Raw genomic sequence first — 27,252 nt, 5'->3', positions numbered from 1 at the left:
ATCATAATAAAAAGTCAAATTGGTAAAAAATTCGAGATAAGAGGTTTTGGATTTAAGGTATCGATATATATATATGCAATAATGTCAAAAGAGAAAAGGAAACACGCAGCTTGTCAATACATAAGTAAATAATACATTTATTGTTATCGTTTATTACTAAGGCACTTGTTATCGATATAAAAACTTTCGTCACAAATTATTCTGCCAATGAGCATATTTAAATACTGATATTAAACAACTAATTGCTCTCTATTCTTGTATATAATCTCAAATATTATGGATGCGAATGCGCAGCCTAAGCGGGGAGTCTCGATTAAAAAATCTATTCTACGCTTTAGGTTGACGTAGATCGAGGCACTTGTGTTCTTTTGTTTGAAGGATGTCTTCCGCGTGAAGACGTTTACGTAAGTTCTTTCATGTCGCAATGCTCCCCGAAACATAATCTAGACTGAGTTTAGATTAAAAGCAAGATACAGTATTGTAAACATTAATAGAAATATCGTTAAATTGCAATTAAAATAATACATATATTAAACGCGCTTGATCTGACGCTCCTGGAAGACGGTCGATCGAATCGACGCACGTGACGCCAAAGAGAAAATTTACTCGACTCGATGGTAACGTCGATTGGGAAGGACGTCGGCGCGAATGCATGGTGAATTCGAATAAAACAAAAATAAAAAGCGGCTGAATAAAATTAGAAATTAGGAAATAAAAGAAAACGAGTAAAAGAGAAACTCAAAACTGAATAAAATTCAAAGCGCGTGTTCCTATTCCTATTCTCTGATAAAATACATTAAAAATGTTTCGATTGCAATTTTCAAATCAATCAATATGGATGAAAAACCGATACCCAAACGTAATTGCTTATATAAAATGAGAAAGTTTATATTCCTCATGCTCGACGCACGACGTCCTGCCTTCCAGAGTTTCAGCCCAAAAAAATACAGATATAGTGACACAATATCAAATCAACGTTTACACGATCAGTTTCGTTTTTCACTATCTTAAAAGAAAAAAAAAAGGATTAAAGAGATCGAGAGTTCGGCATTCACACGACCAACCAGTTGAAACGAAGAGACATCAACGCAGGAGCGTGCGAATAACGAAACGAAAGTTTCCCCTTCGTTTCTCCAAGGCTTTTCTCAACTGCCGAGAAAAGACGGGAGAACCGACATTACAAAAAGTTTACACGATAAGATTACCGAAGTCCTTAAACATACGAAGGTCGGAAATTTGCGCGACTGTTTCGACTGTTCTCGCGACAAACTCGCAAATATCGCACGTATTAAACTGTTCCTTTCAACAAAGATCAATATTCATATCTAATTGACATAATTATTTTTCATGTACAGTCTGCGCACATTAATATTTATTGTCGGTTACGTCAATCTTCGTTAAACAATGATAAATTAATGGCCGTTATTGAATATTATCGTCCGCACGGAAACAGTCGCTAAAAACTTTCACGCCTTTGCGTGAGCCTGTACGCTCTAAGCTGCCACATGTAATTGCATGTATACGTGCGTTATCTTCTTTACCGAGATTATTCTGATTCTTCGGTAATAAATAGGCCGAGTTAATCCGCAAAACAAAAAAATTCGGCATTCGACGGTTTTTTTTTCCTCTCGTCACGCCAGCACCATTGTACCAATAAAGGGATGAAACGTGAGAGAAATCCCTATGGCTAAGAAATATTTAGGTAAACCAGTAAATATTGTATAATCTGTTGACTCTTGCAACCTCCACTGTATAACTGCATAATAGTATAAAACGTAAGATAAATGTACAATCTAATATGATTTCTCGAAAAATACCGATGTAACTGCAATTCGTAACAAGTATAGACTTTACATATAAAAAAAATATATATATATATTTAAAAAAATATATATATATATGTGTACAGTATATATATATATATATTCTGATTTTATATTTACCCCCCTTAGAGATATTCAGCCGAGGGTCAAAAATGTCGCCTATTTTTAATAATTACGATTGACATAAGCATTTTGTATGGACGGTTATTGCTTTGAAAAACGACGATTGTTGAGCCCTTCTATTAATTCGTTGTAAAGGCACGTCGCTCTTTATAAACATGTCGCTTGTAAAAAGGTACACCGCAAATATTCCGCTGCAACCTATAATATGTCTCAAAATTAGCATTTCAAAGAACTTGTCACAATCTTTGCATATTAACAACATTCTTATTCTCAACTAGATTGTGGAATTTTAATCGATTGAACTCGTAATGAAATCCTTTCGCACGCTTATAAAGAGCAAAATATCTTCATAGTAAATTAATATAACGACTTACGGTTTTCGCTGACCAGCACTTGCGCGCTAATAAAAACTTCTCGTTCTTCATTTAGTAACAGATTGTACAATCATCCGTACAATCAGAATTCCATAACGCTCCGATCGCTTCAAAGATAATCTCCGAAGATCAAAAATTCTCCTCAAAATAGTAATGTAAAGAGCTTCGCTAGTCAATCACAATTTACATTCCCAGATTGCAACTATATCTTCGTAACGCTTCGTAAAAGTTTGTAACACCATTTCCAATGATAATGTTGAATATTCGTGCATCTAAAAATGCCTTTAAAATGATGAATCTAGTATTATAACTATTGATTCCATCTACAGTAAACAAGTTTTAAAACTTAACAATGAATCAATGTTCAAAAAACGATAAGGTCCAAAATAGAAACAATTAATTTATGCATTTGTGAAAATTTTTAGCATTATTTACATGTAAGATTAAGCGTTTTATCCCGAATCTATTGATCCTAATAATTTGTTGACCCGCAGCGTAGTTAATTAATAAATCATTTTTTAAAATTAACGGATTTCAAGTAGTACGATGACATTCTACGCGAATTTCGGTCTGGCGGGATTCACACAATTGGGAATCGAGGTACACCGGGTCAGGAGCAAGTTTGGTTGTTGTCTGGCAACGGGAGATAATAATCTCACATAATTCGAACTTTCGAAAAAAAAAAAACAACCGAAATTCGCGCAGAATATCCAACTGTCATCGTACTACTAATTATTATATATGCATACAAAATATAGAATTTTCAAATTTAAATATTATGTCGGATTAAAATATTCTTTGCAATCAATCGAAAGCTTGTCTATTAGTTTTTGCAAGTCATTTTGCACGCAAACTATTAAAAGATGTAGTTACAAACTGGAAGTATAAATATCTCAGGATTTGTTCTAACGAAGACTTCCGTATTCGTCAAAATTGACGATCTCTCATAATACACATTTGCGATCAATCGCATTTACGATATTCTCCTCTCAGAACACGTCGACAAGTAGGTCGAAAGTCTATAAGCACATGATGCATTATGATATCATAAGATGTTGCGATCGTATAGTTTCGCGAGAGAGATGCAATCATAAAAACTGATACGTCATGGTATCAGATCGCATCCGGAGTTACAACAACATTCGACGCGCTCAATTGTTAATGGGAGAAAGAAAAGAAGAAATTTAACATGTGTCTTCGCCGGCATCTGGAATCACAATATAATAGCTCAACAACGTATTTATTTATTCTCAACGTTGCTAAGAAGCATTTTAAATTTCTCTTCTTCTCTCTTGACAAGCGCGTTGAATGCTGTTGTCGAGATATCCATTTCTGCATCCCCTCTCTCTCCCTCTCTTTTTACTCGGACAGCATATAGGAAATATAAACTTATATACAAAACGCTTGGACATTCGCATCACGCACACAAACACACATTCGCACCCTATATCTTAGCAAAAGAGAGAGAGAGCGAAAGAGAGAGAGGGAGGCCAGAAGAATGAGGCTCCTTATACTTGCATACGTACATATGTATATATATATACACACACACACATACATGTATGTATATATAAGTGCCTAGATTGTGAGCATGACGCGTGATTAAAGGCCACTTGTATACCTAAGCTTGAAAACTGTGTCGTGAACGAACGTGCGTGTCTCTTATGAAATAATCGAACTTTGTTATTGCTGCGATTTCCTTAAAAGGAATCCCCCGCGTCATGTTGATTGAACATTATCGACAACGCACGTACTATTTACCGGGCCGATCACGCGAACTGCGTAAATCCGCCACGAGGATGACCTGTGTGTCCTACAGCCACGTCAGCACGTTCTCTGGTTTTGTCGTATTAGGATTTATGAGTGATTGCACGTCGTCCAAAATGTCGCTGCTGAAATCCTCGCTCAGCTGAAACGTCAATAATTGTGGATATAAACAACTGTGTGCACAGCGCGATGGATTAACACATCGAGTCCGATCGTGATAATAATATACGGTAATGAATTACGGCATTTAAATGTAATTAATTCTTCTGCCACAGATATTAATATTTTATATACACTTTATATTCATATTATGTGTTTTATATGTATTAGATGCGGAAATAAATTTTTTCCGATTTTAGTAAAATCCAAACAAGATGTAAAAGAGCTCAATCATTGAAATAGTCTTCATTATTTCTGACGATGATCTTTCGTCATCTTTCGGCTAGCTTGTTGCGATAAAAATTTGACGGCTTTGCGGTAAGATCAATCGGAAAGAATTATTTTCTATACCTAGTATATAATTTACATGTTTTTCATATTTATTCTCAAAATTACAACCGGTTTTAAAAATTGACGAAAACATAATATCTTTTCCGTAAAACTTAACATTTAACATTTCAATAGTTAAAAACCCGTCGACACGCGAGTAGCGAGACATTTAAATGTCGCCGAACGCCAAGTGTCAGACAGCTGTCGTTGTGTTGGAGACTCACCTGAAGCGACGGCAAAAGATCGTCAGTCGAATCGATGTTGTCGCTCAAAGTTGACAGATCAGGTGTCTCCATTGGCGCGCTTCCGTCTGCAAAAGAAAAAATCATAAATAAAAATTCCAAGTATGATCAAACGCAATTTCATATTGTTGCAAATATGTACTTATATACTTATGGCTTCGGTATAATCGTTTCGTAAGATCATTCAAGACACAGTGCCTGTCTGCAATCAGAACAATCGCGCAAAAAAATTGTTCATAGATCGAAAATTGACTTCTTGACAATAAAGCAAACAAACCATAACTTTTTTAACTTAGCTCTTTGATCAATGTGGTGATGGCGACAATTTCAGGACAACTTGTAGAGAAATTCTGATAACTTTGACGACACGATATAAAAACGGTAGAAAAGAAAATTTTTGCAAAGCGTCATTGCAACTCGACGGTTATTTTCGCGTTATTGGTCAAAATATGAGCTAAATGGTGAAGTAAAAAAGAAAAACGCAATAATGCTTGTTAACATTTTTCAATATGAATAAAAGAATCACGATCACTTGCATGCATTTTTGCGATCTTCAGCACTCAAATACGGATAATACTTATAAGAGACACATAAATTAAGTATAACAAATATATTTATATACAAATTCCGTATTTATTTATTATGTATCTAATTCAAAAGTTAAAAACTGTGTTTTGAGAGGTTGCTTCTGCTAGAAAAAAATTGTTAAAAAATAAATATTGATATCGCGTCGTCAAAGTTGTCGGAATTCTGCTCATCTTGCATGAGAAAGTTTATTTTCTAAAAAATTCCGCGAAAAACGCCCTCTTACCGTTCGTGCCGTCCATGTTATCATCCATATTGGCGAGGAAATCTTCCGGCGTATGAGGAAGGGAGTAAGCGGAACTAAGTCCCAGGCCGCTGTCGGCGCTCTCCTGGCGCGCGTGTTGCTCGTTAATGCCCGACAAGAATGGATCCATGGCAGCGTCTGTGGTCTGCCGCATCATCATCTCTTGCTGCAACAACGTGGAGACGCGCGTATGAAATATCGAAGATGATTACGCACGCATTACGCAATCTAAATCTCCATGTCGCGACGCAATATTCTCTTTCTCTTTCAATTATGCTAACCTGGCGCATGATCTCTTGTTGCCGTTGCTTAAGGCGTTCACGTTCCAACTGTAGTGACTGAAGACGCAGTTTTTGCTGACAGGCCTGTAGGCTTTGATTGCTCTGGATGCCGCCGCCGGTGGATTGCTGGAGCCAGCTCTGCGGCAGCATCGCGCCGGACGCCGGGGTTCTCTGGAGGTGCGTCGCTAAAGAAACAATGGCACATTAGTGATACATGAAGGAAAGTAAAAACAACATAATAACTAAAAAAAAAAAAAAAGGGGTTGTTCTACAGCACTGAAGGAAGAAAGAGAAATTCAATGAAACTTACGGATTCGCGGATCGAACCACGAGGTAGTGCGGGTCTGATGATTGATGAAATAAATCTCGCCCTCGGCTGTACGCGCTTGTTCCCATCCATCGGGCAGTGGTCCGAGCGAGTTTCCGGTAGACTTGCTGCTTTCGACTGCAGCAGCTACCGCCGCTACACTTGCAGCCGCAGCCGTTTTGCGGGGGTCTTCCCATGTCGTAGTGCGCGTTAAGTGACTGCAAAAAGAGTTGTTTTTCAAAAATTAAGCAATATGCACGAAAGAACGACGAGTAATTATGAATAGCCGTAAGAAAAAAGAGAGAGAATGATATACGTAAATTCTATTGAGCAAACTTTTCAATCTAATTAACAAGCAATTAAAAATTAAGCTTCATCTTAGATTCATAGTGTTGGATAAATAATTGATATACGACTAGTCCACAGGTGAAAATGTATTTACTCGGCGCATTATTTCTTTTAAAAAGAATGTAAGTGTGCGAATTTTAATTTCCGCACGACGTCGCATCGGAAACATTGATGCATTCGATTTAAACCGCACGATCCACGGAAACTAAATACGCGGCGCGGCGCGTACAGTTGTCCACATATAGTAGGCGTGCGCTAAAAATACTTCCATTCAAAAGATCGAGGCGAAGCAATGAGGCGATGTGGGCTAGAGCGTAGGTTTTAACACCCGAAATAAAGACGGTCTTTTAATTCTGCTAATTTTTTATTACATACACGCGTGAAACGCTTACGATAATTCGCAGGAACGTTTGATACGTTGTGGAAATAAAAGTAGATTGCAGGTTTTTTATACGTGTTTTATCGCCGGATTAAGCAAATTTATATATAATGACGAATAACATCTTACTCGAGAAATAAAGAATAATTTTTTATTTTAACAAAAATATATCACGTACATTATAATTACATGTGTATCACAGATAAATATTATTACTTAAATTAAAATTTGCAATGTAAAGTAATTCTATAATAATACAATCTCAAGTTCACTCGATCTCATTCAAGCAACTCGACGATTCTTCTTCTAAATTATTATTTGATAACTTATCGTTCAATTGTTAATTTTTTCGTCCTATCGTTTAAGTTAATTTACTATGAAATAATATAACAAAGATTATTTTTCTGACTCTATTAGGAGTGCACGATTCGCTGAACATAAATGAGAAGTAGCACTTATAAAGAAACTTTTCCTTTTCGCCGCAATGATGAATTCGCCACAATTCGGAAAATTGCGAAAAAAAAACAAGAGCAAGTCTGTTTTGTACAACACGCGTATGCATGACGTCATTGCGCGATTATATTTCTGCACCCACACACCGGGCTATACGCGTACCTGCGCGTGACGCGTACCTGCCTTGCAACGGACACACGTTTGTAAACACCACGCCAATCCAACGTGCTGAATCGATGGATCGGATCGATTCTTTAATCATCTCGAGACTAATCGGATACAGCTTTCGTCGTTTTCAATTAAAAAAAAACTGAAGTTAAAAGTCATGTCAAAGTGCTTATAACTTATTGACTGTGATTGAGCGATTCACAAATCGCTCGTGTCTAATGGATACATTTTATTTTATAGAAATTATAAATAAAAATATAAATTATATATATATATATTTATTTATAAAAAAATGATTTATAGAATGTATATTTTTAGTAAGATATAATTCACAGTCTCCAAAAAAAAATACTGTTAAATGCTATCAATTGTGTTAAACATTGATTACGTATTGTTTTCTTCCTCTCAAATGTTTTCCGAACAATTCTGTTGATAATATGCATTCCGAATTTGATGTATTCGTGTGTATTGCGCGCGCTATTTATCAAGCATCGACTTATATTTAATCACACAGCCTAGACTCATAGTGAATGAGAGACACCCTATATAACGATGGCGCAATTGTGTTTCTCGCCCTAACTGCGACATGAGCGTAGGCTCCAATCTCTCTCTTACTTGCCGTAGAGCTCTTGGCCGCGGTCCAAGAAGAGGAGCGGCGCCGCGCCGCATCCCTTTCTCCCCCTCTCGCCCCACCCTCTCCGCCCCTCCCCCCATCCGCGATCTTCCACAAGCTGCGGCGAACACACCGAGAGCGACAGAAACATGCGGGGGGGGGGGGGGGGGAGCGCGTCGAGCTGACCGAGAGAGCCGAAGAGCGCGTTGGAGAATTTATAAGAGGGTTCTGTGTGGCGCGCGTACACACACGGTATACGCGGCTCTACGGTGTATTTTTACTCCGGACATCACGGCGCCGGACAACTCGTAAATAGACACTCTCTCGCATCGACGCTCCGCTGCTCGTGCTGACTCTCCGCTTTCCTCCGCCGCAGCCTTCTTGCACTCCGCCCACCCCTTGCACTTCCTTTCTCTACTACAGGCACCCTCGCCCTCGTCCTCTTTATTCTCCGAGAGACAGAGAGAGAGAGAGAGAGATGCGTGAGTTCTTGTCGATCCCAACTTGGACCATAGACCTAAGAACCTAACGATTCCCAAGATCAGCGAGTGTCCCGTGATTTCAGCTTTTACGCGACCGACTAGCCGACGAAACTGCGTAACCAGCGAATAATGTTGATTTTTTGAAGATCTTCTGACAGTCCACAACTAGATGCGAAACAAAAAGAAAACAGTTTCCAGTTGCAAGCAGAAACTTTTTCCAAAATTTCAAACTGGATACAGACAAGTGTTTAAAGCATAAACATGAGAAATTCGATAAAAAAAAGAAGAAAAAATTGTGTATAATCGGCCTTAGATTGAACTGGTGTTGAGATGCTTTTCATTTGAGTAATCTCTGTAGATCTAGTGCTATTTAATCGCTTGAAATTCTTAAAAAAACCGCGTTTCTCTAGAAATTCTGAATGTTTAAAGATTTCATAATGTAGAAGTTTGAAAAGCTTATTGTGAATTGAATTTTACTATTGACGAATACTTTCAGAGAATATGGCTTTGAGATACGAGCACTCATTCATTAGGAATTGCTCTTGAATAAAACTCTAATCTTATCGCAATCGAACGTTTTGCATTTAAGCACGAGTTTATGCAACGCAGACCGGAAATGAGTTAAATATAAGTACAAGCAGGTTGCGTAGATGGAAAACTATACAGACAGAGTTTAAAGATGTTTGATCAAGACGAACTTGTGTCGGCGGTGAATTATATCGACGCTAGCATCGAATAACTTAATTCGTGAAGTTAACAAATTAATTGAGCGTTTATTTTATCAGCGACATAAGTTTCTTACAACTTGTTAAATTGTTGAGATCGCATGAATTTTTAATCTCGAAACTTTATGTATTTAGAAACTTAACTCATACCATTTTGAAAATGAACGACCGATATCTATAAAAAATAGAGTACCATGGCTGTACGTGATTTTTTGGTCAAAAAACAAATAACAGGAATTGATTATCGATTATAAATACCTAATTTGGCGACTATTTTCTATTTCCAAAATTTAAAATTCCAATGAAACGACATTCTAATAAAATGAATAATTCTAATCAAATGACATTCTAGCTATTTACAGCCGCAATGAAGATCTTCTAGAAAATTCTAAAAACATACTTGCAGAATATTCATACATTGATCGAACGTGCCCAACGCTTTATCTCGATGCCGAAGGGACATGCTTTGAATAAAATCAATCCCGTTATTTTGCAGATATATTATGTAATGAATTATTTTTATTCGTCTTATAGTATTATAATAAGTGATACATTTGATATGACCTTTCATCTATATATATATAACGTAGCGTGAATGTTTGACAGCGATTAAAATCGCAGTTTAAAAATATACAAAAAAATGTCAAATATCCTCGCATTAGAAACGTCAAAACTAATCTTTGGCTACTCTGAGACAGCGTTTTAAGCGTGGTCGTATAATTTTGTTGATGTTTCCGCACTCAATATGCATGTTTTTCTACACCTGTTTAATGACTTGCCGCAATTTGGTATGCAAAACCATTTCTCGCGTGAAATCGCTCGAAAATATATCGTTACGCAATCATTTTCATAATCATTCAGTGCTAATCAGTACAGCATATAAATAATCTTGAAATTTCAGATTAATACACTGAGATGAAAAAAATCTCTACACCAAAAGCAAAGACTACGTAAAATATACAGTCAAATGTGTGTCCGCGTAAAAGAATCTTATTCTCCTACGCTGAGCAAATTTCTTACACAGTATACGCCGCGCGTCGCTCAGAGTTGTCTTAAACTTTCGATACGTTCGCTCCGCACTCTCGGCGATCTATCCTCGTGTCTGGCATTCGCATTTGTCGTCCAAGCTCTCTCGCGTACAGGTGTGTCGAGGTCTTTAGCCTCGGCGCAGCACGGTGCGGCGCGACGAGATAACAGCATCGTTGCCAACGATGGCGTGTTACGATGTGTCACCAACGGTAAATTTCACGCGAAAACCATTGTTATTTACATATTTTCATTGAGAGTCGTTTTCGGATCGGTAACAAAAATTTGTAGTCAAATTTGAAAACGACTGTATTCGATGCACTCGTATCTCGTATGCTTACTTGTTTCTCCCTTATCTTATCACGATATCTTTCCATTTTTATCGTTATATACCTGTTTATATCATAATGTATTTCCACCTAGCGTATTTCCATAAAAATGCGCCAGGTGGAACATGCTAGAGCCAAGCTGCCGTGTACCTGAATCACGAGCCTATCTGCAAGTAAAAAAGTTCAAATAGGAAAGATAACGAAATACTTGCTTATGCTGGTCCACTCAACCTTGAAATGCACAAGCGCAATGTTGCGTATGACTTTCTACTCGGCTGCATTTAGAAATGTCTAACAACTGAACCCTTAAAGCTGAGAAATAATTGGAATAACATTACGTGTATTCAAGCGTCGTGTAAAAATCACGCACTTTATTTCAAGTGCGTCTTTGGCATCGACGCAGCATCGGGCACAGCCTACCAACGCACGGATAGAATTTGCAGGTCTGCTTTCAGAATTCCCGCGAGGATTCTTCACGGCCGTTTGGATGGCTGGAATGTCATCGTCCCTTTCAGTGGGATTTTGCATTTCGGGCGTAGAGAACAGCGAGTCAGGTGAATATAAACGGTCTAACATTGCTATTTGTTTTTTGGCCAATGTGATTTTGTGACTCGCCTACTGCATTAACCTTTGCAAGAATGAATCTGTACGGCTAACGGAACGTGCTAAGGTTTTCAAACTTGGCACGCGAATAGAGGAAGGATCAGACTTTACACAACTGTGCCGAGAATCCATCGCATCTGCGGAAAATAGTTCCTCAAGATTTTATTCCGAAGAAATATCGTCGAAACTAGGAAATAATGAAGAAATATCTTAAGTAACAATTTTATCGCATACAAATCGATTCAGTCATTTGCATTTACATTTCCGGATAAATCCGGATAATTCCGGATTTCCACTTATACTTATTATTAATTTCAAACTTGAGAATATAATTTGATGCGTGATTATAAATTCTTTTCTAAATGTTACAAGATTTATATTAGAAATAAGAAATAAAAAATACTATTCTCTTGTACGTGTATTTCACATCGCAAATTTAAGGATTAAAACTGCCTGTGTAAAAAATATATTCATATACTAACTGAAATGTTTAAAAACTACTTTCATTAACTTTTACTGCAATTTTTCGAATATCAAAATAATTACTATTAATCTCTTTAGATCAGAGAATACTGTTTACAATGTAAAACAATTTAGTTATGTAAGCATTATATAATAAGCATCATTATGGATAATTAATGACATTAATGAGCTTTGTGAAAGTCATAATCAACAATTATTCTTGGATTTAGAAAGAAATATTACTCGAAAAATGAATATTTATATGAAGCATAGCTGTGCCATTTATTTATGTTTCGTTGAAAATGTGGATAAGTTTCAAAAAAGACACTTTTGAATATTCTCCAATCTGTTGACAATGTGCGCATGTTTTTTTTTCTTTCAGGGTACATCAAATAAATTTTTATACGCTTAATTTATGTTATAAATATTTTTCTTTTATCCCCGTGTTTCTTTCATGTTTTACAAGTTAAAAATAAATGTTTTCGGAATAACATGCATCGCGACGAATAAAACTAAATATTTTGTACTAGGCAATTTTCGCGAAGTGTTTGTCACGACAGCATCTAGGAATGAAGAAACAAGAAGTTCATTGGAATACATAAAAACTGGCCTAAATCAGAATTGTTTGTCTGGATGCGATGCGTAATAGGCAAAAGGTCATGTTTTCTTCGCGTGCTCGGAACAAAAATGACACTAAAACAGAGCGTCGAATTTGTTTGACGATACTCGGGATGATACAACGCACATACATATATGTATATATATCAGTTTGTTGTTTTCCTTAAAAACTCAACGATAATCGATAGTGCGTCTGTCTTTCATAACTTGAAAAATGGAGTGCACAAAGTGTCAAAGATATTACAGATTACGCCTGGTACTTTCTCTAATAAGAATGCAACGATAATATTCGAAAGAAGACTCAAATTGTGTTTAGATTTTTAAATTATCTCTCCAAATTCGAAATCAATAACAAATATCTAGAAATATAATGTAGACGCGCGCAACTGTGATTACAAAACGGTAAACTTATTATTTGAAATATTCTTTTAGGTATTTTATGATTTCGTCGATATTCAATCGGAATAAAATGGTTCTAAAAGATAAGATAATTCCGAAGTAAATATAGATTTTTAGAAATGTAACGACAGCACGATCATAGAAAGAGCTGTAGAGATATGAAGATGTGTATTATGCTCGTATATTTTTCTACTTAATTTTTACGATGTTACGCACATAATTATTTTTCTTCTTCGCAAAACACTTCTTTGCAGTATTGTTACAAATGGCAAATATTGTTATTATAATGTCATTATGAAGAAAAACAGTCTCGCCGCGACGCGGTGATCATTACCGCATAATGCAATAAGCGCGCAGCAACTCGCTTCGCTGCACCTTGCATCGCGTTTTACCGACGAGCTCACGCTCACTGCGCCTCGTATTACGCCTACCGAAAAAAAAACGAGCTCTACATTTTATTTCCGTAAAATTCGCCGACGTTCTGCAGAAAATGGAGTGCGTGTTTAACTTGGAAGAAACTGAACTCCGATGAAGAAAAGAAAAAAATGCGAGAGATGTGCGGAGAGAAAAGCGTGACGATAACTGTTGCGGAGGTACGATGTTAAAAATTGAATTCATCAATATTGATATTGTTTTCAATCGCGAAACCGATTGTATCGTGAAAAAATGCATTATATCTGAAGAGTAGATAACGCAATTTATCGCCTATCGAAAGATTCACTCGCAGTTTGTAACAAACAAAATCTTGACTTTTGATAAGAATAGCTACAGGGCGATATAAACGTTATACGATCATATTGATAGTATAATCGATAGTTCGTCGGATTCAGTCGGCAATAGAGCGCAATAGACCATTCCCTTTCTTTCGTGTGCCTTTGTGTTCCACTTCCCGCGTCGTGGAATGAACGGGAAGGCGAGTGTGCTTTCGATTCATGCGCATAATTTCGCACGTGTAGCACAGGAAAACTTGATGGCGTAATACGCGGTAGAATTTCGACGCAACGCATAGAACCTTTTTATTTTCTCTATACAAATCTTTCGTTTCTAATCATTTTTTTTGGTATATTTTAACAAACATATAAATATCTCCCACATTTATTTATTAAAGTAATTTGTAAAAGTATTTTTTATTTAAAATAAACTTGAGTATTCGTTTAGTTATCTCTAAAAAAAAAATACGTGAAATAAGATAGATCTTAACATACTACCTGAGGCATTTAAGAACCACAAGCATATTCGCAAAAGTGCTTCATTATCCATTCAAATCGCTCCCGTGCCAGCGGCGATAACACACAAGTATGTAAATTTCGAGAAACGGAACACGTCGCTATCGCATAATTAACCCCATTATCTTCGTATTTCTCTAAATTACTTTCACATATCAATGCGATGCCTTACCCATTGATAGTGAGCTTTACAGTTGTGACAATATCTGAAAAAGATATCTCGATAACCGCTTAATGTCATCCATTGAAACTTCGACTTCAAATCTAGCAAAAGAGTACTTAAAGAGCACGAATAAATAAGCACGAAAATCTTAAGTACCATACATCACAACCAAAACTCGTTATCAAAAACTCACGAGAGAAGCGAGCGAAGAACGGAAAGCCAACAATTAACATTATAAACAACATTCTGCAAGAAGATCAAAATGTATAAGTAACTTCATAATTCGTCCATAAATTATTACTCCATTTTGTAAAATTTTATTTCTTTTTATTAACGGTAATACAGGATTTTCACGTTATATAAAACATGTTCTTCGAAAATAAATCTACTGCATATTTATTTCTATAATTCTTAAGTAGGAAACTAAATAGATGCGCACATGAATAACGGCCGCTTCGGTAGGTCTTCTAAATATACGAGTCAATCAAATTAAAAAGAGCTTCTTTCTTTGTAACTCTCAGAAATATGTTCGCGCGAAAAGAGACATGGGCAAAATAGAAATGCCCCACTTTTCTGAGAAAATATCAAAGAATTACAAATGCAGAATATAAATTTCGAACATTTCGAAAATAAGATCAAAACTTCGTGGAACGATTAACGGATATGCTTTCACAATTTCTTTTCCTAAATTATTTCTAATAGTTTTATTCTAACGTAATTTGCAGGAAATGCACTCGTCCTTTAAAAATCAAGGCTGAAGATGACAGTCTGTATCTCTGATGAACATAAAAGGAAAATAATTCCTAAATAAATTTAAAAGAATACTTTAGCCAGCGGTCTGAATTACTGACAGATTGATTGGAGAAAGGATAAAGCGAGCGACAGTGATGGAATTTCCCACGATAGATGATATATGAGAGTCTCAGCACTCATGACACAGGTGGATCAAGTTGGAAAACTGAGACGCGTGGTGGAAAGCCTGGAACATACCAAGCCAAATGAAAAACATCGAAGAGGAAGCGAGAGGGTATATACGAGAAAAGAGAAGTTAATTGTAAGAATTTCCTTTTCAGTACTCCGAAATTACGATCAGTATCGTGCACAATAGTTATTGTATTATGAAAAACATCGATACAAGCTCTGTTTCATGATTCATAATCTTTTAATGGTAGATTCTCTGACAAATTTATCTTCTTTAGGGAAAAGATCAAGGTGAATTTTTGAATTATAATCGCCTCTAAAAGAAGGACCACGATTCACGAGTTAAGCCTTGACACAAAATAGGTGACAAAATTGTGCTCTTTAATTAATTTTCCTTTAAAATAAAGCTATATTAGAATTTTATTTTTTATTTTAAGTAAAAGCTAAATAATAAAACTTTAAATTGGATAAATTGCTATAGATTCCTCGAAATTTATACAAAATATTCGTGAGAAAGTGTGCTATTCTTTATCTTATATAAATTTATCGAGTAAATTGCACTTTTTTTCTGAAATCTACTTTTCTTACATATACAAATTAATTCACATCAATTAAGAAGTTGACGGCCTTGCATGCTTTTAGAGAACGTTTAAAAGAGTTAATGGAGAATATGAGACATGTACCATGTTACATAAAAAATTGGAAACTTCCTGCGTTAATAACGACCTCTTCTATTTATCCGAACACGTTAATTAGTACATTCAATCAACTATACAGTCAATATACACTGTCGAGTATCCCGAGTTCACATTCAGTTTTCAGAGCAAAAGATGCTGGCAGCAGCGAAGAGGAGTTTAACGGAGAAACCGCGACCGCGTCTTTCTTCCCCCCACTGTCTATGATGAGAAACAGTAGGGAATCGGAAGGGCAACGAGCAAGTAGAGAGAAGATGAGTAAGCCGGCGAGATAAAACAAAAAAAAAACAGTGTCGGCCTTGAGGTATGCGAGACTTCTATGTGGCGGAAAGCATTATCGACGCGGCACCGAGCCGCAAGACAACCGGTCTCCAATAAACCATAACGACGCACAGCATGAAATTTATACTCGATTTTAAAAGTATAAAATAATCTTATCGCGGATATAAAAATATTCTGCATTTCCATGTATATTTTAAGAATACTTTCAGGCTGATAAATCTCCGATAAATTCGATTAAACGCATCAGCATAAACTAGTGTACATTAAATATATTTATATTGCTCGAAATTTTAGGAGACATCTCTCAGTTTATAACAAATGAATTAATCACTTCTTTCACTAACTAAAAATAGATATAAATTGATGAATATGCTCCAAATATAAAGTCTTACATACACTTACGATGCTAGCGAGTAAAATTGATTAAATCTTTTTCCAAAACAAAAACAAAAATAAAAGAAATATATAAGATTTAATTCAATCGCACGATTTCATCCTTGATGCAAAACAAGCGTGTATGTTTGAAGGGAGAAACGGAAATACAGAAAGGTGTGTCTAAAATGTTGAAATTACAAGACAGAAGATTTGAAATAAAACTGTGTATCGAAAGGAGGATCGAAGTCGTATATATTTCTCTTCCTCTCACCACTTCTTATTCACGGAGAACGGAGTAAAAAAAAAAAAAAAAAAAAAAAAAGCGCAAAACACGCGCAAGAGAAGAGTGTCACTCACTTGAGGAAGTAGATCTGGCCCTCAGGGGTGCGTGCCTGCTCCCATCCGTGCGGCAGTGGACCTAGGTCGTCGACCGTGCTGATGACGTCGTAGCTGCGCTGCTTTTGATGATGATGGTGACGCGCGTGAGGCTGCGGCGCGTGTTGGGGCGCCTGCTGCGCCGAAGCATACGTCTGCTGGAGGGAGGCCGGACTGCTATGGGCGCGGGGATGAGCAACGGTGAGGCCAGCTACGGCGGCGGCTGCCGCTGCAGCAGCGGCTGCTGCTGCGACCGCACCTGCGGCGCTATTTGTGCCGCTGCCGGCACCCGCACCACCGCCTGTACCTGCGGCACCTGCGGCGTTACCGCCGCCGCCACCGCCGCCGCCGCCGCCGCCGCCGCCGCCGCCGGCGCCGTTCGTGCCTGCATTAGGCGCGCCGCTGCCTCCACCGTTGCTCGGTGTCGCGGTAACAGCGGTGCCGAATGCGGAATCCGCGGAGTTTTCACGCGAGTGCGAGATCGACGGGCTCTTGCTGCCGGTGGACGGCGGGTTGAAGAAGGAATCCGGCAGATTGCGCATGCGCAGCGGCACCTGTAGCGGCCGCTTGGAGTCGGGCTTCAGGACGGTGTCGAACAGCGCCTGCAGATCAGACTCGGAATTCTGATCAATTCTGACGACGAGGTTGCTCTTGGACAACTGGTCCACGTCTTGGTTCAGCGCCATTTTGAATCACGTTCACTCGCTCCCGACTTCTTCTACCTGTTGAACCACGTTCCCGTCGTCTCGTGTCTCGTTCGTGTATCACCTCGTCCTCGTCGTTGTTATTGCGTCTGTCCGTTCTCCGCTTCCGCACTCCGATTTCACTCCCAACTGCGGTTGTCTTTCTCGCGGCGCGTATCTATCGGCACGTAACGCGTGCAACATATAGCGAAGCAGTCCTTCCTCTTGTTCTCGTTTCTCCGTCTCCGCTTCGTTTTTTTTTTTTTTCCTTGCACGACTGTCTTGTTTCCCACGAGAAAGACGCCAATAGCCTCCACTTGTTTCCACGTTGCACGTCTTGCTAGCGGTAGAATAAAACAATCGGGACAACGCCGTTATCGCTACCACCGCCACCGCTGCCTATGTTGGGCACCAGCAGCGTTCCCCCGCGATACCGATGGGGCTAAGTCCCTCGCCGCCCTCCACCTCGCGCTGGCTACCTTCCTCTCTCTCTCACCGCGCGATCGCTTCTTGATTTCTGCGTGTTACGGCCGGACTGCACCGATCGAGACTGCGGGACTCGCTTTCCTCGTCGTTCGATCCCACCTCTCTCCGAACGGATCGGCTCGCCCTACCTGCGTGGACTCGTGACGAGCGCGAGAGCACAGGAAACGCGACCCGAGAAAAAAAGAGAAAGAAGCACGAAGACGGAGAGAATGAGAGGGAGAGAGAGAGAGAGAGAAAAGATGAAGGAGGGGGAGAGAGACAGAGGGAGAAGGGAGAGGAACGCTCTTGATGCTCCGAAGATCTGGCCTCGTGCTCGCTGGTAGCACTCGCTAACAGTTAAACGATAACACACGTCGACAAATACATAATGTCGACGAGGACGAGGACGTCCAGAAAGTCTTCCCGAGAGGCTGTGGCGCGCGCGGTGCACACATTCGAGAGGAGGATGGAGCGCGGTTACTCCGCGTCGCCCACGCGCCTTCTTCGCTGTCCGAGAATATGTCACTACGATGACGATAATGATGGCGATGACGATGATGATGACGATATCAACGGGGGCAGTGACGGCGAGATACACAACACACTGATCTTCATCGGGTCTGTGGCACCGCGCGAGTGCGACTGCACACGTTGCCTCGTTTCCGGACTCCGGCAGAAACGACGGCCGGATGGCGAGGGGCTCGGATTTTTGCAGCCACTTCGACGAAATCGCAACGTGACGCGCTCACGGGTTGCGATAGGGTTGATGCTCGCGGCACGGACGGAGGGGGAGAGTCGCGCGGCTCGTTCTCTCGCTGCTCATGTGAATCGCGGCACAATTACAGCCTCACCATCCGGTCTCCGTGTGAGAACTGGCTGACTTGATTCGACACCGCCTGCACGTTACGTTAATGCGACATGATGACAATTCGGCGACCTGCGACGCGTTCTAATGGCACGGAACGCTGACACCTTCGCGCGCCTTAGCCACTAGAGCCGACAAGTTGAACGATTTGCGCATGCGCAAGAAGACGAAGAGAAATAGCTGCACTTCTTGCTTTGTCACACCACTTGTGACAGAAATGCAGATATTGCTCTTCGTCTTCTTACGTTCAATTCAGATACAATTCATGGGACGCTAGATAATAGTGACGTTTACGTAATTACTTACTACGTTTTGAAAGATTATAGCGTCAGAGAAAAAAGTTGAATTTATTCTGCTCAGCAAGGCATGCCCATTCCTACTATTTCTATGGTTTAGACCGGATCTACAATATGACGAATATGCGAAGAATAATTGACTATGATTGGTCAATTTTACGTCATATCTTACGACTTAAAATTAACTACACCTATTGTAGATCCGGCCTTAGTAATGTAATGTAAAAAAATGACCAAATTCACTAGATGTTAACCAATGAGGTCAGGAATGATATAGCATACTTTTGGATCTGCACCAATCATATTTCACTACGTTGCGACACGTCACTAATGTTGCGCATGCGCAAAATCCGTTTGCACTCTGTAACTCTGCTTCCGTTTCCTTTTTCATTCTTTATTGCACTCTTCAACGTTGTGGAACTCGTGGAGGTACGTTACAGTTTACTTTGTTATTTTCATAACGTTGTTATAAGATCTATTTTTATATTACTTATTATTATAGATTTAAGATGCTATAGTCCATTATTTTCATATAAAAATAACATGAAAGATATATATTAAATAATTATTTCAAGCCGCATTACATATATTAAGGTTATGAAACCATGTGGTTTCGTACAATTAAGTTTAATTGCATCTTGCTCTGATCAAGTTCACACTATATGCCTTATTCATACTAAATCCATACTATATTTGTACTACATATATTATTTACATCGACAAATTAAGTTATTCAGTACGAACATAGCATTTAATATCAAACAATCGGCCACTGTGCAACATACGGCTTGTTAAATTTACAAACATTTTTATATCACTTGTTTAACAATATGCACTAAAATGATGAAAATATCACGCGTCTGAAAATTCGGGAAACACACAAGGCTTAGAAATAAGCGAACCCACTTGTGTGCGAGTTTTATGCACGAAAAGTACATTTTATGTAGTCTGAAAAAAAAAACAGTAACATTGTTGAATTTTATTTTATTTCTCGTGCATTATATCCTAATTTCTTTCTTCTATCATTTTCAGTCCTTAAACTTCCGTAAGGTATCCCTACACACAGTTCAAGATGGGTAGGGAGGACAAAGCAACATGGAAATCAAATTACTTTACCAAGCTTGTTGTAAGTACTTCTATTTTCATTAGCGTGTATTATTTTATTTTAATTCTGTATCTCGCAAGATATGCAAATTCCTGATAATTTGTTTGCTTACAATATTGAAGTATTCTAAAAATATATTTTTTCTTAATATTAGCAACTATTGGATGATTTTCCCAAATGCTTCATTGTGGGTGCAGACAATGTTGGATCAAAGCAAATGCAACAAATACGCATGTCACTGCGTGGCAATGCAGTTGTATTGATGGGTAAAAACACCATGATGAGAAAAGCAATTCGTGGTCATATAGAACGCAACGCAGCACTGGAAAAATTGCTTCCTCACATTCGTGGCAATGTTGGATTTGTATTCACTCGCGGAGATTTGATTGAAGTAAGAGACAAGTTGTTGGAAAATAAAGTACGTGCACCTGCCAGAGCGGGAGCCATTGCACCTTTGAGCGTCATCATCCCAGCTCAAAATACAGGACTTGGTCCTGAGAAGACTTCCTTTTTCCAAGCTTTGAGTATTCCGACAAAAATCTCCAAGGGTACTATTGAAATTATAGTAAGTACTTTGTTAAAAGAATCCACAAATTTAATATTTTTGAAGTTTATTATTGAAAATAATACGGTGATATCAACTTTCAGAATGATGTGCACATTCTTAAACCTGGTGACAAAGTGGGAGCTTCCGAAGCTACACTCTTGAACATGCTGAATATTTCTCCATTTTCATACGGACTGTTGGTTGAGCAAGTATATGATTCCGGTACCATTTTTGCACCTGAAATTCTAGACATCAAACCTGAAGATCTTCGTGAAAAGTTCATGGCCGGAGTTGCAAACTTAGCTTCGGTTTGTTTGACAATTGGTTATCCTACGGTCGCCAGTGCACCACACAGCATTGCAAATGGTTTCAAAAACTTGTTGGCTATTGCTGCTGTTACTGATGTTGAATTCGCTGAAGCTGCCACCATTAAGGAATATATCAAGGTATGATTTCATATGTCGGATCTTACAGTTTTCTAATTATTCTTGAATAAATTTATGATGAAAGTTGACACGTCTGAAATCTTGGTTCACGTATCAGAGCTAGAAATAGCTGAACCCACTGATACGTCAAGATTTATGATTAAAATATTGCACAACAGTGCAGTCTGAACTAAACACAATGTAAAAGTGTTGTGTGCTTGGTTAATCAAGATTCAAATTTATTAAAAGCAATGACTTTTTTTAGGATCCAAGCAAATTTGCCACTGCTGCTGCTGCTGTAGCAACTCCAGCAGCTGCAGCTGCTGATGCTTCTGCTGCGGAGAAGAAGGAAGAAAAGAAGGAAGAATCCGAGTCAGAAGACGATGACATGGGCTTTGGATTATTTGACTAAAACACATGTACATCTTAAAAATCATTGTCAAGCAAAAGTAAATACAAATTTTAAATCACATTTTATAAATGCTTGTTGCTGACATCAAAATAAAAATCAATTGAAAAAATGTTTTAAATTTTATTTATTATACTACTATTGTCAGTATACGTAACGTAACGCTATAAATTGGAGCATATTAAAGTAAGTAAAAGCATGTTGAGGCATGTGACACGAAGGACGCGACAAACCTAAAATTCGGATAAAAGGGAGCGTTTTCACGCATGCGCACTTTATTTTGGCTTCATAATCATAGATGCCGACAAGGAGTTATTGTGACTGTATATTCTATGGTTATTATTCAACCGCTCTAACCGATAAATTTGAAATAGCAGTGTATATTGTGTGTATAGTTTCTTGTGAGTATAATTGAAATATAACTAATAATCGAGATGTCCGAGTGTGAAAAATACGAAAATATGGATGTAACAATTGAGAAGCATGTGGAGAAGCTGACACAAGAACAGGAGATTCTTCAACAACAATTGCATGTTTTACGACTTAAAGTAGAAACTCACAATGCGCTCGAGAAAGAATTTCAAGAATCTAACAAAGTTTTAGAGGATTCACTCGCTGAATGTAGAATACAAACGCAAAAAATCCTTGCTGAGAAAGAAAGAAAGTAAGATTTATAATTGTTTCTGTAAAGATTATAGTTATAATTATGTAGAGTTTAAATAATTTTAATAACACATGTATGTAAACTTAAATACACATGTTAATGACACATGTGTCATGTGATATAAGACTTTATTACTATTTTCTATCTTCATATATTAGTCACACGGCTGAAAAAAAGGAATATGAGAATTATATAGCAACATTAGAAACAGATACTACAAAATATAAGCAAGAAATTGAAAGGTTACTTAAGGAGCTAAAAAAATATAAAGATCTTGTAAATCAACAATCTCATGATTCTACTTATATGGATGATAATTCAGCAATATATAAGAAAGAAACTGAAATACTAGCTACACTTCTTGAAAATGAATCAAAGAAAACAACACAATTGGAAATAAAACTTAAAAATGTGGAGAGTCATTGTGAGGAGCTTAAAGATATTTTGAGAGTAAGTAAAGAGCATGTAATTTATATTTTTAACATAACATATAGTGTATGTGTCGTGCATGCATGTGTATATGTATGTTAAGTTTAATAGAAAATATTTTTATAGGTAACCAAGAATCAACTAGAGGATAAAAATGAAATATTGGAGAGTGTTCGGGAAGAATTAGCTGTGTGTCGTATGGAATTGGCGTCATTAAAAGTAACGCCTGCTAGCGATACACGTAAAGGTAAGATAACACTTAACGTTTAACATATGCTTGTTTGTAAATTTCTTTAGTATTAATAATCTTGCAGGTAATTCCTTATTTGCTGAGGTCGAAGATGAACGAAAAAAATTATTGGATAACTTGAAAGGTCTTCAGAATAAATACCAAGAAGCAAAACAAGAGATAAATTCAAAATCAATCGAAATTAAAATATTAAAGGCAGAGAATAATGCTATGTTTAGAAAGTGGGAAAACAGTGAAATCGATACACTGCAAGAGAAAGCAAATCTTCTGGAGATGTATAAGAGTAGAGTCTTTAATCTTGAGACCAAATTGAAGGCTGAAATGAAAAAAAATAATCAGAAAGAAATAGAATCTGTAAATAACGACTTTAAGTAAGTCAAAATAATTTTATGTTTAATTCATTTGTATTTATTTTATATAATAAAACAATACAATAATATAGATAAAAATAATACAAAGAAAAATTTTAACTTGCAGCTACGCTCAGTTGTTATTAAACACAAAGATAAAAGAAATTAAACATTTAAATGAAAAGTTAGAGATGCAAACTACACAAATGTTGGTGCAAGAAGAAGTGAAGCACGACATCTCGAAACAACTTCGATATTGGTTTTCCAAGGCAAAATCCTTAGAAGTGAGTATTTAATTTTAGAGAACAAAGAGGATAATTCTTTTAAGACATTTTATATTAAATCTCTTTTTATTTTCTAGGCTGAAATTTTGATTATGAAAACGCAATTAAAAACAGCAGCAGAAAATGATAATATTGATATGTCAGAAACTGATTGTCAAATTACTAATACAGATTTTAAAAAAGATTTTAAAGAAGATTTTAAAGAAGATTTTGAAAAAAAGCATTTAAAAGTTACATTTGATGATTACGCGTTGAATGAGACTGAAGATAAAGAGAATAAACCTTTGAAGAAACAACCACAAGATTATCGTAAAATAGTTATTAGTAAGAATCCTTAATTATTAGATATTTTTTACTACATTATTTTATATCAGTACTTTATGTTAATTTTTAATTAAATAATTCAAAAATTTTACATATAAAAGAATTAGGACAGTATTCATAGTTCGTTCTTGTTCCAAGATTATCTTAAAATAAAAATACACATATATTAAGCGTATAAATTAATAAAAATATATATATTTTACTTTGTCTTAAAACGTGTGATTTTATTATTCTAATACTCGATTTTTGAAAGTTTAAAAATGTTATAACTCATATCCTAAGATTTAGATCTTCAGATTTGAAATCATATTTTTTCAAATTTTTTTAATTGTATATTGCCTATTATCTAATAAATATCTCTTCCAACATTTTTTTATCTTTTAAAATTTAACATATAGAAAATAAAAGAAAATATTGCACCTGGCTATGAATTCATACTTTCATTAATTATAGATTTTTAAAAGCCAAATTGCAAAATTTGATTTTATATGAATATTATAATTATGCATTTTATATAATGACCAAAATATGACGAATACGATTCCATATTTTATTTCTAGTCCTGCAGGATCGCTATTTTCACTCTAGTCAATCCTTACCGTTATTTGGCAATCTATAATACTTACATTCGATGATTTTGATAAGTTACTCGAGCACGTTTAAACTAACCTTGGTAGCTTTGTTTTTCTCAGCTTTCCTTGAATAAAATTTAATAATAATAATTATTATTACAACTGCACTGTGTAAAAAATATAAGAAATTTTACGAAAATAGTTTAGTGTTTGGCTGAATATCTCATATGGCCGTGATTTAATTTGGCCAAACAATCTATTATGTCCAATATTTATTCACAATTTTAGCATAATTATTTATATAAGGTTACCTATTAAATAATGGAACGTTCGAAAAGATCATCTGATGAAGTAGAGCCAAAAATTCTTGAACCAGTTTTAGTAAGAATTGATAACAAAGATCATATACGTATTGATAAAAACGAGGTAAGAAAGAGTATAACCAAAAATTATATTCATTAACTTTATGAGTTTTTTTAAATCATAAAGATTTTACTTTAACAGCAGTATATTGAATTGATCAGAAAGTTTTCTAGATTTTTTTCTATGAAAAAATGAAAAAACTGGAAAACTTTTTAAGAAACACAATATATATTTAATTCATAATTTTTAAACTACATATTGTTTGCAAGACATTGCAATGTCTTGCAGCTCTCTAAAGATTATAGAATTCTTTGAATAAATCATATAAATTTTAAATTTAATTGATATAAACAATTTTGCATGCATGATAAATATTTATGTATCTTGCATGGATGTTTTTAGTTTTGTTTACCAATATAACAAAATATATGTAAATATAGTAAAATACTTATGATCTATAAGTAAAAAGATATTAATATATGCTGATATGAGATGCGATAAAGCTAAAATATTTGTATCCAAATTTGATTAACCAAAGTAGTTTGTCACAACATTTGTAGCATTTTTTTGTTGTATGTCCAAAATACACATAGAAAACTTGTTAATAAAATTTTTTAAATATAATTTTATTTTGTATTACAGTTCAGAATTGGTCGTGCAAGAGACAATGATGAAATTATATTAGATGTTACCATATCTAGAAGACATTGTATCTTTAGATGCTCAGGCTATAACGAATGGACAATTAAAGATTTAAGTTCTTCCGCAACATTTGTCAACAATGTTGCCATTCTTCCTGGAGTAATGCAAAGACTTAGTCCTGATGATGTTATACAATTTAGCCCAAATGAAACATTTAAATACAAATTTACTCTCGCTGAAAGAGAGCATTGTGTTAAAAAACCACGAATAGATGAAAAAATACTTGATACTGTTCTTATAAAACAAAAAACATTTTCCGAAAACCAAGAGTATCAGCGGAAGGAGCTTAAAGATAAACTGGAAATGAAACAAAAGGAGCAAATAGAATTAAAACAACAGCTCGAAGATCTGTTATCTCAACAAGTTGTTGCTAAGGATGACAAAGAGAATTTATTAAAACAAATTGCAGTACTAGAAAGTAAAATAGAAACGGGCAATAGTCAAGAACAACATTTGAAGAACAACTATTCTCAATTATTGGAAAAATTAGAAAAGGAAAGATTGCAGTTTGAAACACGATTGAATGAGGAGAAACAAAAATGGCAGGAAGCATTAGATATGAGTAAACAAGAAAAAGAAATGTTAGAAACAAAAATGAAAGAACAAATGGAAAAATGGAGAGAGGAGCAACAAAAGGAATGGAGAAATATAATGGAAAACAAAGTAAAAGAAGAAAAAAATATTCAAGCTAAATTGTTGAACGAAAAAAGTATGCTAGAAGAGAGATTGAAAGAAACAGAAAAAGCTTTAAAAGAACAAGAAGCTAGAGCGGGAAGCTCACAGGCGATGTTGAATGGTATGTATTTTTCTTTTAATGTTATTTTTTAGTCATGTATTTTCTTATATCTTTTTTTATAAATTAATTATCATAAGTCTTGTTATTTTTTTTAGCAAACACGTCAACTATTCCAAATGCAGTGGATAGCTGCATTTTTATAGAATTTGTTGACGAATCTTCGGCGTTGAATATAATAGATACGATAGATTTGACTGGATTCAGTCAAAATATCGAGACTAACACTAAAGGAAATGTTCTTGAAAAAGTGAGCGATATTATGGACGAACAGTTGACTTGTAGCATATGCTCGGAATTATTTGTGAAAGCAACAACATTAAATTGCACTCACACATTTTGCCATCACTGTATAAACATGTGGAGTAAAAAACAGAGGAAATGTCCTGTCTGCAGGAATGCAATAATATCAATGAACAGATCACTAGTTTTAGATAATTTTATCGAAAGTATGATTGAAAACTTGCCTCCTGATCTTAAGAACAGAAGAAAAGAACTTTTAGAGGAAAGAGAAGGTAACAAATATTTTCACCTTTTATTCACTTTGCTTCTAATTTATATATAGTTGCTAATTTTGTTATAATATTTTAGGATTTGAAAAGAGAAAAAACCACTGTTAAGAAGACTGAGATTGAAAAAACAAATGCGTAATATATATTAAAAAAAAGATGTCAGTATTATGTTGTGTACACTAGTTATAAGAAAAATATTTAATTTGTTATTGCTTATCTTTCAACAATCTATATATCAAATAATTAACTAACTATAATAAAATCTTTTTATATAAAGTTTGTCTTATATATTCCTATATATTCCCAAAGCATATGTTTCCACAGACGAGACAATTGC

The 27,252-nt window shown here is 36.2% G+C and overlaps 4 protein-coding genes across 5 annotated transcripts; 3 read left to right on the top strand and 1 right to left on the bottom strand.

Annotated features, from left to right (window-relative positions):
- Window positions 1–110: 110 nt before the first annotated feature.
- Window positions 111–19,045, bottom strand: yki (Transcriptional coactivator yki). Of its 2 annotated transcripts, XM_012373177.2 has the most exons (7): window positions 16,860–19,045; window positions 6,239–6,453; window positions 5,929–6,113; window positions 5,630–5,813; window positions 4,961–5,020; window positions 4,801–4,886; window positions 111–4,229 (listed from the first exon to the last, which is right to left on the bottom strand). In XM_012373177.2, the coding sequence occupies exons 1-7, from the start codon at window positions 17,561–17,563 to the stop codon at window positions 4,134–4,136; spliced, it is 1,530 nt and encodes a 509-aa protein (XP_012228600.1). In that variant the 5' UTR covers window positions 17,564–19,045; the 3' UTR covers window positions 111–4,133. The 2 variants fall into 2 exon arrangements, with proteins under 2 accessions (XP_012228600.1, XP_012228601.1); XM_012373178.2 differs by lacking the exon at window positions 4,961–5,020.
- Window positions 19,046–19,464: 419 nt separating this feature from the next.
- RpLP0 (ribosomal protein LP0) lies at window positions 19,465–21,735 on the top strand. The gene is made up of 5 exons (XM_012373129.2): window positions 19,465–19,615; window positions 20,219–20,312; window positions 20,446–20,856; window positions 20,940–21,284; window positions 21,529–21,735. The coding sequence occupies exons 2-5, from the start codon at window positions 20,259–20,261 to the stop codon at window positions 21,673–21,675; spliced, it is 957 nt and encodes a 318-aa protein (XP_012228552.1). The 5' UTR covers window positions 19,465–19,615; window positions 20,219–20,258; the 3' UTR covers window positions 21,676–21,735.
- Window positions 21,736–21,930: 195 nt separating this feature from the next.
- LOC105675752 (spindle apparatus coiled-coil protein 1 spindly) lies at window positions 21,931–24,343 on the top strand. Its single transcript, XM_012373125.2, has 6 exons — window positions 21,931–22,336; window positions 22,495–22,786; window positions 22,892–23,012; window positions 23,080–23,386; window positions 23,493–23,649; window positions 23,727–24,343. Exons 1-6 carry the CDS (start codon window positions 22,107–22,109, stop codon window positions 23,985–23,987), a joined length of 1,368 nt encoding a protein of 455 aa, XP_012228548.1. The 5' UTR covers window positions 21,931–22,106; the 3' UTR covers window positions 23,988–24,343.
- A 269-nt stretch (window positions 24,344–24,612) lies between these two features.
- LOC105675751 (E3 ubiquitin-protein ligase rnf8-A-like) lies at window positions 24,613–27,191 on the top strand. The gene is made up of 4 exons (XM_012373124.2): window positions 24,613–24,971; window positions 25,551–26,406; window positions 26,502–26,918; window positions 26,995–27,191. Exons 1-4 carry the CDS (start codon window positions 24,867–24,869, stop codon window positions 27,021–27,023), a joined length of 1,407 nt encoding a protein of 468 aa, XP_012228547.1. The 5' UTR covers window positions 24,613–24,866; the 3' UTR covers window positions 27,024–27,191.
- Window positions 27,192–27,252: the final 61 nt, after the last annotated feature.

This window comes from Linepithema humile, chromosome 7, assembly GCF_040581485.1.
Source record: "Linepithema humile isolate Giens D197 chromosome 7, Lhum_UNIL_v1.0, whole genome shotgun sequence".
Classification (NCBI taxonomy): Eukaryota; Metazoa; Arthropoda; class Insecta; order Hymenoptera; family Formicidae; genus Linepithema; species Linepithema humile.
This window is presented reverse-complemented; position numbering and strand designations above follow the sequence as displayed.